The 18,209-nt window shown below is 56.0% G+C and overlaps 1 protein-coding gene across 5 annotated transcripts; it reads right to left on the bottom strand.

Moving 5' to 3' along the window:
• Window positions 1-152: 152 nt before the first annotated feature.
• LOC129120583 (protein O-GlcNAcase-like) lies at window positions 153-17,657 on the bottom strand. Of its 5 annotated transcripts, XM_077177877.1 has the most exons (18): window positions 17,213-17,657; window positions 14,702-14,753; window positions 12,190-12,287; window positions 11,068-11,198; window positions 10,435-10,606; window positions 9,953-10,051; window positions 8,672-8,956; window positions 8,468-8,590; window positions 7,278-8,071; window positions 6,699-7,238; window positions 5,694-5,868; window positions 4,527-4,583; window positions 3,543-3,628; window positions 3,216-3,320; window positions 1,967-2,058; window positions 1,316-1,508; window positions 1,075-1,246; window positions 153-850 (listed from the first exon to the last, which is right to left on the bottom strand). In XM_077177877.1, exons 1-18 carry the CDS (start codon window positions 17,250-17,252, stop codon window positions 714-716), a joined length of 3,351 nt encoding a protein of 1,116 aa, XP_077033992.1. In that variant the 5' UTR covers window positions 17,253-17,657; the 3' UTR covers window positions 153-713. The 5 variants fall into 5 exon arrangements, with proteins under 5 accessions (XP_077033992.1, XP_077033991.1, XP_077033994.1 ...); XM_077177876.1 differs by having other exon boundaries at window positions 6,699-8,071; XM_077177879.1 differs by lacking the exon at window positions 17,213-17,657 and having other exon boundaries at window positions 6,699-8,071; window positions 12,194-12,287; window positions 14,702-14,749.
• Window positions 17,658-18,209: the final 552 nt, after the last annotated feature.

Below are 18,209 nucleotides of genomic sequence, written 5' to 3'. Positions count from 1 at the left end.
GGCTGGGAGAGCAGCCGGGATGTGTGGGGAGCTGCTTTGTTTGAGGGGACACAGGACCGACTGCAGCACAGCCAGTGTGAGATGTGTGAGAGCGAGGGTGTGACAGGGATGTGCTGGCACCCCAACACCTTCCCCCAAGAAACGAGCCATGGTGAGAGCCCAGCAAACGCTTTATTGCCAAGGACAGCGCTTCCCTCAGGCCCCAGGCACAAAAAGATAGCCTGCCCCGCCGCATCCCAAACCAGATCAGTCCATACAGACAAGCAGGTCCTCAGTGCCGAGAGCCAGCCCCAGCACCGGCTGCCCAGTCTCAGGCCACACGGGGGATGGAGAGAGCTGGGCAGCCCAGCCTGCATGACAGGGACACTCCTGTGGCACTAAGGCACCGTGCTGTGCCCCAGGACCACAAACCCAAACACTGCTCATGAGCTCCTGCAGGCCTGAAGCTCCCCAGCAAAGGTGCAGGGTACCCAGCAAACATTTGGGGTGGCACAGAGGCGGCCAAATCCCATGAGCAGCAGAAATAGCTCTCTGCTACCCAGGTGCCTCACAGCCCTGCACACATCCCAGTGACATCCTGCTCGCCCCCATGTCACCTCTCATGTGTACCTGGCCTGCTCCAGGTGCCCCTCTGCTCCCGCGTGCTCAGGCCGATGCTGTGTGGGATGGGGGGCTCAGCCTGGCCTGGGGCACTGCCTCCCTGTGCCCTGTCATCAGAGGAGTCGTCCCAGGAGCTGAGAGCCGGGAGAGCTGCCCCAGGCCACCGGCAGGGCGACAAAGCCCAGCTTGCTGTAGAAGCTCAGCTGCTGCCTGTCGGAGTCACTGACCTGGCAGAACACTCCCCGTGAGCCTGGAAGGGAAGTGAGGGTCAGGGCACTGGGACTGGGCACACAGTGACAGTGACCCCCTCCGTAAGGGAATCAGTCTCTCCCTGGCCCCTTTGTCACAGAGTGATGCCCTGAGACACAGGCCCGCATGTCCCCAGTGCAAGGGGAGGGGACAGTGCCCGGGAGCATTGGCAGGGGACAGCTCCCAGCACTCGGATGAAGGGCAGCACTCGGGGGTCATGCTCACCATTGGCCCTGAGTGCACTCAGCAGGCAGAGGGCCAGGCTGCGACTGGCCCCCACATCCAGCACACGGGGGGCCGTGCCCAGCTGTACCAGGGAGGGGAAACGCCTCAGCACGGGCTGGGGCACTGCCAGGGGCTCTGCGTGGAAGAAGAGCACTGCTTCCTCCAGGGCGTCCTGCGGGAGACAAGCACAATGAGGGAACCCCCTCCACCTCTCCTATCCCCGCTCCAGGTGTCCCCTCACCTGTCCCAGAGCTGCCCCCCCTGTGCCCAGCTCTGGGGGGTACTTGTGCCTTATGGCTGGCAGCCAGCTGCTGTCTCGCTGCTGCAGGAAGCCTTCGGCATGGAGTGCTCCGGCTGCGTAGCCACAGGGGCCATCCTCATCCTCCAGCACAAAGGTGTACTCAGGGCTCAGGCTGAGGAAGCTGCCCAGGAGCCTGCCAGGGAGAGGGGGAGCATGGCTGAGCTGAGCCTGGAGCACCTGGGAAACCTCAGAGCAGCCTCCCTCTTCATTCCCCAGCTGGACAGCACACCCAGCACCCAGGGAGCACCCCTCTGAGACCCCTCAGCCAAGGGGAACCATTGCAGCCTCCAACACCTCAGAGCAGCCTCACTCTTCATTCCCCAGCTGGACAGCACACCTGGAACCCACTGATCACCCCTCTGAGACCCCTCACCAAGGGGAGCCATTGCAGCCTCCAGCACCCAGGCTGGACATCCACAGTGGTGGCTGCTGGACATCAGCATGGGGATGTCCCTCCCTGTCCCTCCCAGTGAGGCCACTGCCAGCCATGGGGCAGTGCTGGTCCCCACAGGGACACCAAGAGAGGCCATCTCCTCACTGCCCAGCCCTGCACCATGTCCAGGAGGGAGCCTCAGAGGGGCCACATCTCACCTGTCACCGAGGAGATCCGGGTGGGCCACAAGGATCTCTGCCACTTTGGGATCACAGTCCAGACTCTCCCGGCACATGCGGTAAAGCTCTCCCTGGAAGAGCCAGATCCGTGTCAGCCCTGGCTGTACCTGCCATGCCACAGTGCCACCACCTTCTGCTGGCCTTGGGCTCGTGGCCACAGCGCAGGCAGCCTTCAAACCAGAAATTGCCATTCCGGTCAGGCATCCCAAGAGCAGCTGCTGGAGCACCAAAAACAACCCTGAAACTCAGGTCTCCAGAGAGCCTGAGCACAGCAGGACATCCCCAAACGTCCTGTCCTGGTCACAGTTGAGTTTGCTGCTGCAAACATTCTGATAAAAGCCTTGCTCCTGAAAGGGGAGGCTGCCCTGATCACCCAAAAACAGAGGCAGGGCCATGCCCTGCTGTGCCTGTTCCTGCCACGGGCTGATGGGCTCAGCTGGCTCTTCCTCTCAACAATGTTGTTGTCAAGGTTCAGCCTGAGCAAATGAGCTGCACTCGTGTCTGTGCTGGCTGGATTTGTGGTGTTAGCCTTTCCTTGAGCTGGACAGGAGCAGGGTGAGGGACAGGGGTGCTCACTGCAGGGAAACCTTGAACATTTTGTCCCTCCATATCCAGATTCTCCCCTTCCCTCCCTGTCCCATCAAGGGATGTCAGAGCAGAGCTGGCACAAGCAGGTCACAGCTGTCAGAAGCTGATGCTCTCCATCAGGGAATCACCCCATAAACTGGATGAGTGTTTGAAGAAGGCATTTGGAGATGGATCCCCACAGGCTCTGGCAGTGCCCTGAGCTGCAGACTGGTGAAGGCTGCAGGAAGTTGCCATCCACACTTGTCCTATTCTGGATTTTTCCTGGCATCTGCTCACAGCCAGTGCTGGAGATCAGCACTGCGGCTGCTCTGGAGATAATCCACAGCCTGGCAAACCTGCCCTGTGCTGGTTTATCCATGGCTGAGGGGGTTCCCTCTCCTGCTCTGCCCAGGTCAGAGAGGTGGATTTGCTGAGGCCACAGCACATTCTCCAAGGCAGTGTCTGACATGCTGCTGACCACAGCCCCAAAACCTGCCCTGGACCAGCTGGCTCTGAGCAGAGCTGGACAGAGGGACCCACCCCACACTGGGAACTCAGCCTGGGGGCTCAACAGCAGATGAACATGTAACTCATCATTTTATGGGCAGAACAAGCCACACAAAGGCTCTGGCAGGAGCCCCCTCCATGCCACAGCTCCCACCTTGTCCAGGGGCAGCAGCGGGCGCAGCAGGTACAGCTGGCTGGATGGGAAGAGCGGGGGAGGATGGTAGAAGAGGTCACAGCTGTTCCCCACGGGCAGCAATGCCTGGAAGAGATACAGCCCATCAGTTCATCCTGGCTCCAAACCCCATCCTGGAAGCAGCAGGAGAACGGCTCTGAGGCTCCTGAAACCCCAGGAACCACAGCTGAGGTTGCAGAGGCAGCTCTGCCTTCCTGAGGTTGCAGCAGCTCAGCAGGGTTGGGATGGTGACTTCCCAAAGGCTCCTCAGCCCCACAGGGAGGGAGGGAGGGAGGGAGCCACTCTCACCTGCAGCTCTCCAAAGAGGCCCCCACGGCGTGCCCAGGGCTCGGCGTCCCTCCCCAGCAGCATCGGGGCACTGATGCTCTGGCACCCTGGAAGCAGCAGGACACAGACACACCTGAGGTGAACAAAAAGCTGCTGGGCAGGGGGAGATCAGCCTCTGCCACAGCTCCAAGGAGCTGCTCCCCAGCTGTGTAGCCCAGGATGGTGAGAATGTGCCCTGCATGCTGCTTCCCTAAGGAAAGGGATCAAGGCACATGGATCCCTCTCACACTGAACTTGGGGACCTGCTCAGGTCATCACCTGGGAACAGTTCTTGCTTTGTAAGAGGTCACAAGGCTCACAGAGCAACCAGGGAGCCCCAAACCAGAGGAAAGCTGTGCAAAATGATGCACAGGCATTCAAAACACAGCCCCACCTCTCACCCAGGGCATTGCTGCTTCCAGAACCCTTTTCCCACACAGGGTAAGGGGTCTCTGGGATAAAAGGGCTGAGGAACCATATCCTAGAAATGGCTGTGAGATATGGTGAAGATCTGCTCCCTCCCTGGCAGCATTCCCAGGGCCATTCCTGCAGGCAGAGTGGGGAAGGATAGCCTGATGCCTGTGGCATTCACATTCTCTGAACAAAGAGAGAGAGATAATTCTCTCTCACAGGTTTTTTGCTGGAGAAGCACAGAGAGAAGAAGAGAAAACAATTAGCAGAATCCAATTACCAAATCCCTTCAGGTAAATAATCTCCCTAACACATTCCACATGTGCAAAAACAACAGGAGCAGCAAGTAGAGCTGAGAATTGTTTTCTCTTCTCTCTGTGCTTCTCCAGGGGAAAAAAAACAAACTGTGAGAGAATTATCTCTCTTTCTCTCTGTTCAGAGAATGTGAATGCCACAGATGGTGAGTGCTGGGTGCTGCTGTGGGGCTGGGGGTGATGGGGGGCAGCAGCCAGACCCCCAGCCAGGTGGGTGAGCCAGGGCAGTGCCCATACTTACAGCCAAAGCAGCTCCCCCAGGTGCCCTTGGGGTCAGGGTCGCACAGGAGGTGACCATCTGCAAAGGAGGTGAGCAGAGGACAAGGGTCAGCAGCAGAAAATGTCAAGGGGAGGTGAGCTCTCAGGAGGGACCCTGGCACTACCAGCTGCACATCAGAACCCCAAATCTCTGGCCTGGGTCCCAGACACCTTCACCTGCTTCTTGGGGAAGAGAGCAAGCTCCAGGTGTGCCCCTGTGCTGCAGGGTCCTGGCGCTCTGATGGAACCCCACATTTCTCTTCACAGAGAAAAGCAAGGCACAGTTCTTCCCAAGAATATTCTTATTTGCTGTGCCTGTGTTTGTGCCAAAGTAGAATGCAATATGGAGATTGTTTACCCAGAGTGATGGTGTTTTGTTTCCTTGGCCTATCAGGGCCAGGTGTGTGTGTGCGTGTTGGGTGACAGTCACGAGATTCTGTGCAGGGTTGGGTGCTGGGCAGATTCAGTTTAGATGTAATGTAATAAAGTATAGAATAATATAGTATAATAAAGTAATTAATTAGACTTCTGATAAGGTGGAGTCAGATGCATCATTTCTCTCCCCTTGTTGGGGGTTGCCTGCAAATACTCTGCTCTGACATGGCTGGGTTTGGATAGGTGTGATGGGGCTGGCAGGACTGGCATCAGCCACGTGTAGGGGGATAAGAATATAAGAAAATAAAGATAGAGTAGAAAGTAATCTTACCCCTAAGGAGTTGCAGCTGGGCCAATTATCAAAGATTAGGAGCAGGGCCTGACTTTAAGCTGTAACCCATGAGAAGAAGAGTGCGATAAAAGAGTGGGGTGGCTGGGTGAGAAGGAACTGGAGTAGGTGATTTTGTGAGGAAGAGTTAGTGCTCCGAGGAGCTACCCATGAGAAACACCAAGAAGGGATGAAACTTTTGTTGAGTGACAGTCACGAGATTCTGTGCAGGGTTGGGTGCTGGGCAGATTCAGTTTAGATGTAATGTAATATAATGTAATATAGTATAGAATAATATAAGAAAGTAATTAATTAGCCTTCTGATAACGTGGAGTCCTCTTCATCATTTGTTGGGGGCTGCCTACAAATAGCCTACTCTGACAGGGTTGGGTTTGGATAGGTGTGATGGGGCTGGCAGGGATGGCAGGGATGGCATCAGGCACGTACCCAGCCAGAGGACGAAGGCACTGGCAGCCAGCAGCAGGTTTCGGATGTCCCACAGGTAGGGGTGCAGGTCGTAGAGCAGCGCCCGGCCGGCCGTGCTGACCAGGCGGCTGTGCAGGCGGCACGTCCGTGCGCAGAGCCGCTGGAAGGAGCGAGCCTGGCCCCGCCACCGCGTGCCCTGGGGACACACACAGCCTGTCAGGCACCTGGGGGACACCTGAGCCGGATTGCAATGCAAGATGTTTTCTATTGCCATCTGTATGGCAGGTTATCTTTTGTCAAGTGGGCAGTTTGCCTTATCTCTCTCTTTGAGTGACCACAATCACCTTTGTCTTATCTCTCTCTTTGAGTGACCACACCCACTCCTCCCTTGGGAGGGGACATCTGCTGATAACAGACATCTGCTGATATCAGACATCTGCTGATAACATTATTGAATGTCCCTGCATGGCTGATAAGAACTACAGCATCCCATTGGGAGATGTGAGCCCAGGGGGAGGAGCCAAGCATTCCTACCCAGATATAATCCAGAGGTTTTGAGACACCAGCACAGCTTCTCCACTGGATTCCCCAGAGGAACAGCAGCTGTCTTTTCTTCCACTGGATCTTCAGAGGAAGAATACACCCTTTTCTACAGGACCCCCTTGCTCCAACAGAACCACACCTGACACTTCAGGAGGGCTGCAGCCACATTTCCTATTGGACTGCTACCAACACCCTGGCCCACAGGGTGTCAGGTTGTGTTCTGACTCTGTCAGTGTTGTTCTGGTGTACTGCATTGTTTATTTTATCTTTTTATTTTTTTCTTCCCTATTAAAGAACTGTTATTTCCTGCTCCCATATTTTTGCCTCCTTAATTTAAAATTTAGAGCAATTTGGAGGGGTGGGGAGGGTTTACATTCTCCATTTCAGGGGAAGCTCCTGCCTTCCTTAGCAGACCCCTGTCTTTCCAAACCAAGACAACACAATACCCCAGCCATGGCAGAGACCTTCCAGGAGCAGCCTTACCCCGCAGGCATCAGGAGCTGTGGCCGGGACCCCCACGCTGAGGCTGTTTGCTCGCAGCCACCGAAAGTGCTCCAGGAGCTGCTGTGCCAGAGCCCCGTGCTGGTAGGGCAGGTAGAAGAGCTCCACCAGCATCCGCACCTCCTCCAGGGTCAGGGGTGATGTGGGGCTGGGCACAGCCTCCTCTGGGCTCAGTGGTGCTGTGGGGTGGGGTCTGGCCTCCTTTGGGGTCATTGGTGCCATGGGGTCAGGCTCAGCCTCTTCTGGGGTCATCGGTGCTGTGAGGGTGGTCCTGGCCTCCTCTGGGGTCACCTGAGATGTGGGGCTGGCCCTGGCCTCCTCTGGGGTCACCTGGGATGTGGGGCTGGTCCTGGCCTCCTTTGGGGTCATGGGGCCAGACCCAGTCTCTTCTGGGGTCACCTGGGATGTGGGGCTGGTCCTGGCCTCCTTTGGGGTCATGGGGCCAGACCCAGCCTCTTCTGGGGTCACCTGGGATGTGGGGCTGGTCCTGGCCTCCTTGGACATCATGGGGCCAGACCCAGCCTCTTCTGGGGTCACCTGGGATGTGGGGCTGGTCCTGGCCTCCTTGGGAGTCATGGGGCCAGACTCAGCCTTCTTTGGGGTTACCTGTGATGTGGAGCTGGTCCTGGCCTCTTTAAGGGTCATGGGGCCAGATTCAGCCTTCTCTGGGGTCACTGGTGCCATGGGGCTGGTCCTGGGCTTCTCTGGGGTCATTGTTGCTGTGGGGCTGGTCCTGGCATCTTTGGGGGTCATGGGGCCAGGCCCAGCCTCCTCTGGGGTCACTGGTGCCATGGGATCAGGGCCAGCACCAACCTCATCAGTCAGTGGGGCTGGGGCACCAGGGCTGGCACCATTCCCAGGTCCTGGGGGTGTCTGGGGCACATCAGTCCTGATGGCCTCAGGCTGGGTGCTGCTGGGAGAGTGGATGGGGCTGCCATCCCCTGTCCTGGCATCACTGGTGGGCAGGGAAATGTTCTGACTGGTGCTGGCCCCACTGCTGGAGCTCCTGGTGGGGCTGGGGAGGGTCTTGGTGGCCACTGGGGTTGCTGCAGACTGGGCACTCCCAGCCACACTGGGCAGAGCAGAGGGGGGCTCACAGCTCCCTGTGGTGGGGAGCTGGTCCCCAGCCCTTGTAGGGCTCTGCTGGTGGCCACTGGGTGTCCTGGCTGAGGTCACCTCCCTGCACCCCTCCTCTGGTGCCTCTCCACAGGGCTCAGGGCTGTGCTGGTCTGCCCCACCAGGAGCAGAGCTGTGGGGCTGAGGGTCAGGAGTGGCCTCCTGTCCTCCTGCTGTGCCAGGCTGCAGCTTTGGTCCTCCCTTGAGGCTGACACTGGGCTGTCCTGGGGTCCTTCCTCCTGCCAGAAAGGAACAAGAGGGGGAAGCTCCTTTGGGCACCTGCATGGAAATGGGCCATGACAGTGCCAGGGACCTCCACCCCTGAGCTGCCAGGACCCTGGGCTCGAGTTCAGGCCCCCAGGGCTGCTGAGGCTGTGGCTTTGGAGAGGCAAACATTGCCAAACACCAAGCTCTTCCTCCAGAGCTGCCCCAGGCTCTGCTTCTGCCAGCCAAGGAAACCCTGTCCAGGCTGTGGCCGTGGCAGGAGCACCCACGGGGCAGCACAGCACACCTGCCCACCATGGCATGCATGGCCCTGCTGCCACACCAGCCCCAGACCCTCCAGATGGGCAGGGTGGAGTTCCTCACCCCCCACTCCAGGGACTGAGGGATGCTGCTCATGCAAATCCATTTACCTGGCTCCGAGGCCTGCTGGTTTATCTCAGCCACCCAGTCACGCAGTGCCAGCTCCAAGGCTTCCTGGGGGCTGTAGCTTCCATCCTGAGCTCCTTGGCTGTCCCCCAGGGCTCCCTCCATTCCTGAGGAACTGCAGCCCATCAGCCTGGGCAGCCCTGCAGGGCTGGGCAGGCAGAGCTGCCTTAGGCACGGGTGTGGGGTACCTGCACGCTCAGGGTGGGCACAGCTCCCGAGCTCGCTCCCAAACCAGGTGCCCAGCGTGTGGATGGGGATGAAGTTGGCCTGGAGCTCACAGTTGGGGTTGAGGAGCAGCCCTTGGAGCCTGGACATGAGGCCAGGAGCTCGGCCCATGTAAGGGCCCAGGAAGACTCGTCTGCAGTCGTAGTCGTTGGCGTAGAGGTTGTCCCAGATGACGGGAGGGCGCCTCAGGACGGCCTCCACCTCCTCCAGCAGCTCTGCTGACAGCTCCTGGGACACCACCTTGGGGCCTGGCACACCAGGGAAGGGACACAGCAGGGACAAGAACATGAAGATGAGGATGTGGTCACCACAGCCACAGTGAGGAGAGCAGAGCCCCAGCTCAAAGCCCTGCACACCACAGTGGGGTCACTGTCACTGCTGGTGGCTCTCCCAGGACAGTCTGCGGCCACATGGAGCCACATTTCTCCTCACAGAAAAAAGCAAGGCCCAATTCTTCCCAAGAATATTTCTGGGTTTCACATTCTCTGAACCTCAGAGAAAGGAAAAACAATTCTTATCTCATTTGCTGTGCCTGTGTTTGTGCCAAAGTAGAATGCAATATGGAGATTGTTTACCCAAAGTGATGGGGTTTTGTTTCCTTGGCCTATCAGGCCAAATGTGTGTGTGTGTGTGTGTTGGGACTGAAGGATGAGATTCAGTGCAGTGGAGTGCAGCTGAGTGCTTGGCAGATTCAGTTTAGATGTAATGTAACATAGTCTAATAATATATTATAATAAAGTAATATATAGTATTATATATTATTATTAATAATAATGTAATTACTAGATCATTATGTTATAATTATCTTATTAACTATTATTCATGCAATTATATTCATATAATATACTATATTATATTCATAATAATATAATATATAATATATAATATATAATTTATAATTTATAATTTATAATTTAATATTTATATTTGTAATTTAATTTTATAATTTTTTATATTTTATATTTATATTCTTATATGTATTACATTTCTATAATTATTATTTATAATTATTATTATTTATGATAATTATTGTAATTATTATGATAATTATTATATTAATTGAATATTATGTAATATTATATATTACTACTGATAATATATATTACTAAAAAAAATATATATATATAGTCTAATAAAGTAATGAATTAGCCTTCTGATAAGGTGGAGTCCTCATCATCATTTCTCCCTGCCACGGGGCTCAGCCTGCTTTGGCAGCCACAGCCCCAGAGCTGGTCCTGGCTCACCTGTCCAGATGACAGCAATCCCTGGGAGCAGCTCCTGGCCAATGGTCTGCAGGTAGCAGGACTGGCTGGGACTGGGAGAGCACAGGGAGCTGCAATATTCTGGGGAGAGAGCACAGAGCACCCCCTGAGGGCTGGGGACCACAAGAGGAGGGACTGCTGGGATCATGGGCCAGCCCTGAGGTGGGCAGAGCTCCCCTGGGAGGGTGAAAAGGCTGGGATGGGCTGCCAGGATCATGGACTAGTCCTAGTCTAGCCCTGAGGTGGGCAGAGCTCCACTAGGAGGATGAGGAGGCTGGGATGGGCTGCCAGGATCATGGGCTAGTCCTGAGGTGGCCAGAGCTCCCCTGGGTTGATGAGGAGCCCAGGGAGAGCTGTGGGGGCTGCCAGGGCACTCGGCTCTCAGCAGGAACAGGGGTGCAGCCCAAGGGCACCCCAGTGTGAGGGGGCTCCCTGCTTTGGGCAGCTGGGGCTGCAGGCAGTACCTGTAGGGCAGAAGAGGAAGACTGAGGGTTGGCCCAGCTCCTGGTACACCTCGTTGGCCACAGAGGCCTGAGCCTGTGCCAGGGAGGGGAAGACATCTCTGTCAGCTTGGCACATGCAGGGGTCGATGTCGTCGAAGAGCAGCGCGAAGGAGCGGCACCCCAGGGCAGCCACCTGTGGGCACAGACAGGGGCTGCTGGGACCCCCGGGCAGCAGAGACCCCCAGGGGGCTCCACAGGGGCATCTGGGCATGGCACAGCGTGGGGCAGCTCCTGCCAAAGAAGTGGCAGCTGCCCATGGAGCAACCCCAGCATGCCAGCAGCTCTTTGCCCGCCCTGGGGCTCTGCTCTGTCCTGTGCCACCCTCGGCGCTGCCCAGCAGTTTCTGGGGCTTGGCTGCTCCTTCTCCTGCCCCCAGTCAGGCACCCATGGAGCCCTCAGCTCGCTGTCACAGTGACAGGGACAGCACATTGGCCACTGGGCAGCCCAGAGCAGCAGGAGGGGCTCACAGCCCATACCAGCCCATGGGTGGGCACAGGGGGCACACATGGGCACGTGTGGGTGGGCACAGGGGGCACACATAGCACATGTGCCCCTGGCCTGGGAGCAGTGGGATGAAGGAATGGCCCACGGTACCTGCCTGAGTTTTTGCTGCAGCAGGAGGCGATCCCCAGCGCTGGAAAACACCATGTCCTGGCCAGCAGAAATGGCGAAAATCAACTCCACCCCCCGTTCCTGGGCAGCCTCGATGAGAGACCGCATGCGGGCTGGGGACAGAGCACAGGGCACCTGTGAGAGCTGGGAGGGACAGGGGAGAGGGACAAGGGATGGAGGGGGATGAGGGATGGAGGGTGAAAAGGATGGAGCAGGACAAGGGATGGACAAGGAATGAAGGGGGATAAGGGATGGAGAGGAAAAAGGGATGGAGGGGCATAAGGGATGAAGGGGAATAAAGGGAATAAAGGATGGATGGGGACAAAGGATGAAGGAGAATAAGGGATGGAATAGGACAAGGAGTGAAGGGGAATAAGGGATGGAGGGGGACAAAGGATGGACAAGGGATGGAGGGGGAAAAAGGATGGAAGGGAATAAGGGATGGAGGGGAAAAAAGGATGGAGCAGGACCAAGGGATGGAATGCAACAAGGAATGGAGGGGAATAAGGGGTGGAGGGGGACAAGGAATGGAGCAGGATCAAGGGATGGAATAGGACCAGGAATGGAGGGTACAAGGGATGGAGGGAAATAAGGGATGGAGAGAGAAAAAGGATCGAGCAGGACAAGGGATGGAGGGGAACAGGGGATGGAGCAGGACAAAGAATGAAGGGGACGGGATGGAGTGGCACAAGGGATGGAAGGAAACAAAGGATCGAGCAGGACAAGGGATGGAGCAGGACAAGGGGTGGAGGGAGAGTGATCCCCAGGATTGTGGAAGGAAGGAGCTGAGGTCACTGGGAGGGGAGAGGCTCCAGCAGGACCATTTCCACTTCCTTATGACACAGAGGACTTCTGACAAGGGTCTGTGGGCCTGGCTGTACTCAAGCACACTGCCTGAGACCCACATGAGAGGCTGCCTGGTCCCTTAGGCAATGCCCCATGGTGGGCACGCTCTGGGAGTCTTCTTGCCCTTGGCAAGGTCTGGGGGCTTCCCTGGCATGGGCAAGGTCCTGGCAGGATGGAAATAGCTGGGACACAGCCCATGCTTTCCCCCGAGGGACCTGGGATGCCTGCAGCCCCCCAGGGGCCCAGCAGAGCCGCTACCTGCCTCATGCTCTGTGTAGGGCTCTCTCCAGAGCAGCCGGTGCTTCAGCTCATCCTTGGGTGCATACATGTAGCAGTTCAGCCCTCGGTGCTGCAGCCTGGGCAGGGAGAGAAAGGAGTCAGCCAGGCTCCACACGGGCTCTTTGCACAGCCACAGGGAGACAGAGATCCCAGCCAGTGCTCCCAGAGCTGAGCTCTGATGTGGGAACCCAGGAAATTCCTCTGGCTGCCCTGGAGGGCTCCAGCCCCGGCCCAGGGGGCTCAGAGACCTTGGCACAGAGCCCAAGACCCCTGTGCCTTTGATTTAGCCCTTGGAAAAAACAATCACCAACCTTATATGAAGAATTACAAGCCATGAAAGTTTAGGTAGAATGATAGTGAATTTATCACGGGGTGAAAAAATAGATTTCTGGTGTTTTTAGCATGGGGGTTAAGGGGGCAAGATGGAGGGATCTGGGTGTGTCCAGCCTTTCTCCTTCTTCTTCTTGGCCTCCATCTTCTGCTGTGATGTTGGCACTTTTGGATTGGTTTAGAGTAGAAGCTCACTGTCTAACATAGGTGATGGGTATTGGGAAGGAATTGTAAATATTGTTTTTAGTACAAAAAGATAACACTGCCTGGGGGCAGGCAGAGTGCCTCTGTCTGACCTGCTGAATGGACCTCGGCAGGACAAGAAAAAGAATTTTATAGATAAGATACAATAAACAACCTTGAGACCAAGAAATGAAGAGCTCTGACTCCTTCTTCGATCACCAGGCTGGGAAAAGAGACTTTGTGACACCTCAGGGTCCCTCTGAGTAGCAAGAGTCCTGAGACTCCAAGGTTTGTGTCAGACACCAGCAGGATGTGCCCCCTGGGACAGACAGGGCAGACACCTCCCTCTTTGGCACTTCTGCATGGAAGCCATCTGATATATTCATTTGGTTGTATTCATCCTCCTCAGCAGACAATATTTTACATTTTCCCACGGTGAACAGAACAGAAAGCACTTCAGGTATCTCCTGATAAAAGTCCCTTATGTTGTTTCTTTCTAGATAAGAAAAATACTGAGGGACATGTCACCCTCGTGTGCCACATGTGAACACATCCCAGTGCAGCACCAGGCAAGACTTTCTCATTCCTGAGCTACTATAGAACATCCCAGCTTGTTTTCCTTCCATTTCTGTATCTGTATCTCGGGGATCTGGGGATGCTCAGCCTGGAGAAAAGGAGACTCAGGGCTGCCCCCATCACTCTGCACAGCTCCTGAAAGGTGCCTGTGCTCAGCTGGGGCTGGGCTCTTTCTCTTTCTCTGACACAACCAGAGCACACAGCCTCGAGCTGCACCAAGGGAAATACAGGTTGGATAGCAGGGAAAAGCTTTTTACAGAAAGGTGATAAAGTTCTGGAATGCTCTGCTTAGGGAGGTGGTGGAGCCCCCATCCCTGGGTGTGTTTAACAAAGCCTGGATGTGGCTCTGGGTGCCAGGGTTTGGTTGAGGGGTTGGGGCTGGGTTGGACTCCATGGTCTTGGAGGTCTCTTCCAGCCTGGTCATTCTGGGAATTCTGTCTGAATTCTGTCCCTGCACTCTGCTCCTTAATTCCACTTGTCACTGCCCACACTGTCACCTCCTTTTTATTCATTTCCCAGCTGTATTTCCCTCTCTCTTTCCCTGTTGGTTGAGGTACTTGAGAGGCACAGAGTCCCTGAATCACCTAATACAGACCCCCTGCTTCCAAGGTGCATTCCCCCCTCTCTTCTTTTTCTTTGTGTCTCTGCTCTTTTTCTCCAAACCCAGGAATTCAGCACGACCTTGGGTGAGTCTGTGTCAATTAATGGAATTCTTATGGAACTGATGGAATTTATGGTTACTCCTATTGCTTTTTTCAAATATCAGTATCTGGGTTTATCTACCTGCAGGCATTCCCCCCCCCCCCCTTCTTTTTCTTTGTGTCTCTGCTCTTTTTCTCCAAATCCAGGGATTTAGCACGACCTTGGGTGAGCAACAGTCTGTGTCAATTAGTGGAATTCCTATGGAATTGATGGTTACTCCTATTGCTTTTTACTGATTTTTTTTTTCAAATATCAATATCTGGGTTTATCTACCTGCATCCCCACAGTTTGTTTGTGAAGCCACCTCTCTCTCCTTTCTTTCATTAGTACAGATCAGCTCTGAACCCTAACTGCTCATCCTAATCATTGGATGGCAGAATAATTAATCATTTCCACGAAGAAACTGCCTTTTAACTCTGCAGAAATGGGACTCTAGCCTGGGTTTTGTCTGTGTTTCTGGTCTCCTCATCTGCATCACGTCCCGTGCAGGGATGTGCGGAGCCCCAGCACCACCTGCCGGCCCCGCGTCCGTCCGTCCGTCCGTCCGTCCGTCCGTCCGTCCGTCCCGCCGCACCCACGGCCCGGCCGAGCGCGGATCCTCCCCGGGGCCGCGAGAGCGCCGGGACAGGGGGGACACTGCGAGCCTGAGGTCCCTTGGCTGCCACCCCCACCTTCAGAGAGGAAAATTCAGGGTACTTGCCATTGAAAGAGGAGTTTCCTCTGATCCATTGACCAGGGTCTCCCATAGAAACCTGGAAAAGAGAGGGGAAAAAAGGCAAAATGCAGTGAGAGGCTGAATGAGAGATGTGGGACTCCAGGGGTTCTCCAAAATGCAGTTTATTGTACCCAAGGTGTCACAGCAGTCCAGGGTGGTGGGTGACAGAGCCTGTGCCTACAGCTGTCAGCTCCAGCTGCAGGCAGGCCTGGAGACCCTGAGTTTAGGTTACAATGCATTATAGACTTTCCTTTTGGTCACAATATATTATATTTTTTTGTTGTTGTTACAATGCATTATATACTTTTCTTTTGGTTACATTGCATTATATACTTTTCTTTTGGTCACAATGCATTGTATCCTTTTCTTTGCTGAGCATCTTCATACAGTAGAAGCAATCTACACCTTAACTTTTATCTCTAGCCCATCATAACTATAATTACCATATTCACGTTACTGTTCTCCAGTCACTATAAGTCAGTACATTACAGTTTAAGCCAGAAGATGTTTTTCAGTTTTCTTGCAGAGGAAAATTCTGAGACCTTTTTTCTACTTGCAACATTTGCTGCCTTGTTTGCCTGTGCTCTCTTTCTGCTTGGTGAAAACATCTTCTTGTTTGAGGTGGGTTTATCCTTTAAGTCATAAAAACCCCTTGTAACTCACACACCCTTTGCCTCCTTGGTTATCCAGTGAGACTGGCTCAGCAATTCTTTTCTTCTCTATTAAAACTTGCTTCCATCTCTATTCCTTCTTCAGACTCTACATTCAAAAATCTTTCTGCCAAGCACACACATATCTGTGAGACTTTCTTGTCAAACTTTCACCCTTCCCAACAATGCAGTTGTTGGGAAGTGCCTCAGAACAGCCTCTCTGGGCTATCCCTGCAGGCAGAGCTGCACTGCCAGACATGCAGCACCCATTCTGCCTTTGGGATCACTTCCAGGGAAGGGCCCTTCCTATTTCAGCATGTAGGGAGATCTGGGAGGTGCAGAGCTGTCTGCAAAGCCAGGGAGAAAGGATATGCAGAGGAACACAAACCCCCTCCCCTGGGCCAGGCTGATAAATGGGTTTGGAGAAATGCAGATTTGACAGCTCCTCAAAGTGGGGGTTAAAGGGAACCTGTCAGAGCCCCAGCACAGACCTGAGATTTAGCAAGAGAAGAACCTTCAGCCACTTAAATTCTCTTCAAGATCTGGCAGATGCAAGGTGAAGTCTCACAGAAAATCCATTATGTCTTGGACAGTGATGAGAATTGGCCATCAAGGTATCTCCCTGCTTTCTCTCTGCATTGTGGGCAACTTTTGAGTCAATCCCTGCAATTTCCAGCAGTCAGGGCCAAGGGCAGCAGACACTGGGAAGTGACAGCATTCCCAAAAGTGGGTGGTGCAGGCTGCACTGACTCCATCAAACTGGGAGGAAGGACCAGCTCTCCATGAGGCCAGGGTCACCTGCATTTCCCAAAGCCCCTGAGTGTCCCAGAGCTCACCTGCCCTCATTCCCTTGGCTCCCTTGGGCAGGAGCCCACCCTGCAGCCCCCAGCACCAGCCCTGGGCAGTGCTGAGGGGGTTTGCACCACAGCAACACCCACCCTCCATCTGTCCTCTCTCTGCTGACACATTTTCTACCTGCCTGAACGCCTACATGGTTATTCCATATATTTTGAAACAATATTAGGTCACTTTGCTATCCATCCCCTACCACGCACGGGGACAAATTTGTGGCCACTCGAGAATCCCAGCAAACATTTCACCCCCCAAAAAAGCTATTTCTGTGGTAAATAATTTGCTATTTTGAGATCCCAGCGAGGTCCCCAGAGTCCCTGCATGGCCCCTGCAAGTGACACTCCCACAGCACGTGCTGCTGTGAGCTGACGTGGGCTGCCAAGGAGGCCACTCAGCAGTGTTCTCCTGGAATGCATTTGCCAGCATCATCCCTGTCCTCCTTCCCAGGTCAGCTCTACTACATCAGTGATTCACGTCTGAATCATGTCAGCCTCCCCACCCCTGCATTTCCTGTTTGTTTTACATCCATTTGCACGGTGCTCCTGCTCCCTCTCAGGTGGGGCCGAGGGCCGTGCCCCTGCCGGGGGTGCTGAGCTGCCAGCAGGAGGGCAGAGGGTTCTGCCGGCTCCAGAGGGAGCTGGGGATGCGCGGAGGGAGCAGCACAGAGCTCTCCCTGACCAGCTCTGTGCACCGTGGGCAGGGTGGGCACATCGGGAAGTGCCCCTGAGTCCAGGGCAGCCAAGAGCCCCGTGTGGAGCTCTGGAGGCCGAGCAGAGGCTCCCTGAGCCCCTCTGGCTCTGCTGGGGTGGCTGCAGGGCTCTCTGGGGAGGTGCTGCTCCAGCCCCCTGGCTCAGATGGGGGTCGGTGCAAGGGCCCCACTCCTATCTCCCCCCCATCCTGGGGCCCTTCCTGACCCCGGTTCCCTTGGGGTGGGTCGGAACAGCCCCGAAACGCCCGGGCGGGTCGGGCAGCGGCCCCGGACGGACAGACCTACCTTCCACCACGCCGCAGAGGAAGCGCGGCCGCTCCGCCATCCCCGCGCAGGAGCGGCCCCGGCGGCCGGGGATGGGCGCGGGGTGCGCGGGGGGACCGAGGGGTGGAGGAAGGATAGAGGAGGGATGGAGGAGGGATGGAGGAATGCGCGGAGGGAATGGAGGAGTGCGCGGAGAGTGGAGGAGTGAGCAGAGGGGTGGAGGAGTGCGCGGAGAGATGCGCGGAGGGCTGGAGGAGTGCTTGGGAGGATGGCTGGAGGGGGAGCGGGGGTTGAAGGCGTGCGCGGAGGGATGCGCGGGAGGGGATGGCAGGTGCGCAGGGGGGCGGGAGGATGCGCGGAGGGCTGGAATGTTTGCTGGGGGATGCAGGGCTCGCGGGAGGGGACGGGAGGATGCTCGCAGAGCTTCGCGCAGGGGCGGCTCCACCGCCCGCCCCCCCGCGGGACGCGCTCGCCGCAGCGCAGGGGGCGGCTCCGCGGGTGGGGCCATGGGGCGGAGCGGGGGGGATCCCCAAAATGCCTGCGGAGCCCCTGGGAAGCGATGCTTGAGCCGCAGTCTCGGAGCCCGCGGAGCGGAGCCCCCGGCGGGCCCGGTTACCGGACCCCCCCCGGTGCCCACGGCAGCCCCGGTGCCCCGTCCCCAACCGCGGGGCTCCTCCCGGTGCAACGCTGCCTTCTCCCGCCTTTGAAGCTCCCCGGGAGCCCGCAGCCCCGGAGCTGTCCCCGAGGGGTGGATGCCATCATCTCCCTGTGCTCACCCCCGAGCTGGCACCTGCCCGGGCACAGCCTCATGCCAGGCCGAGGGTGTGATGCCAGGCAGGGACTCACCTGTGCCAGGCTGTTTGCCTTGTGGCCCCGGCTCTGAGCTCGTCTGGCTCGTGGTTGTGGCTGTCCCACGGGCAGATGTGCTGCCGCTCACGAGCTCCCTGTAGAGCCCAGCCTACACAGGGTCGAGCAGTCTCACACCACCACGTCATTTTGTTCCGTTTCAGACCACTGA

The sequence above is a fragment of the Agelaius phoeniceus genome, chromosome 4 (assembly GCF_051311805.1).
Source record: "Agelaius phoeniceus isolate bAgePho1 chromosome 4, bAgePho1.hap1, whole genome shotgun sequence".
In the NCBI taxonomy this organism is placed as follows: Eukaryota; Metazoa; Chordata; class Aves; order Passeriformes; family Icteridae; genus Agelaius; species Agelaius phoeniceus.
This window is presented reverse-complemented; position numbering and strand designations above follow the sequence as displayed.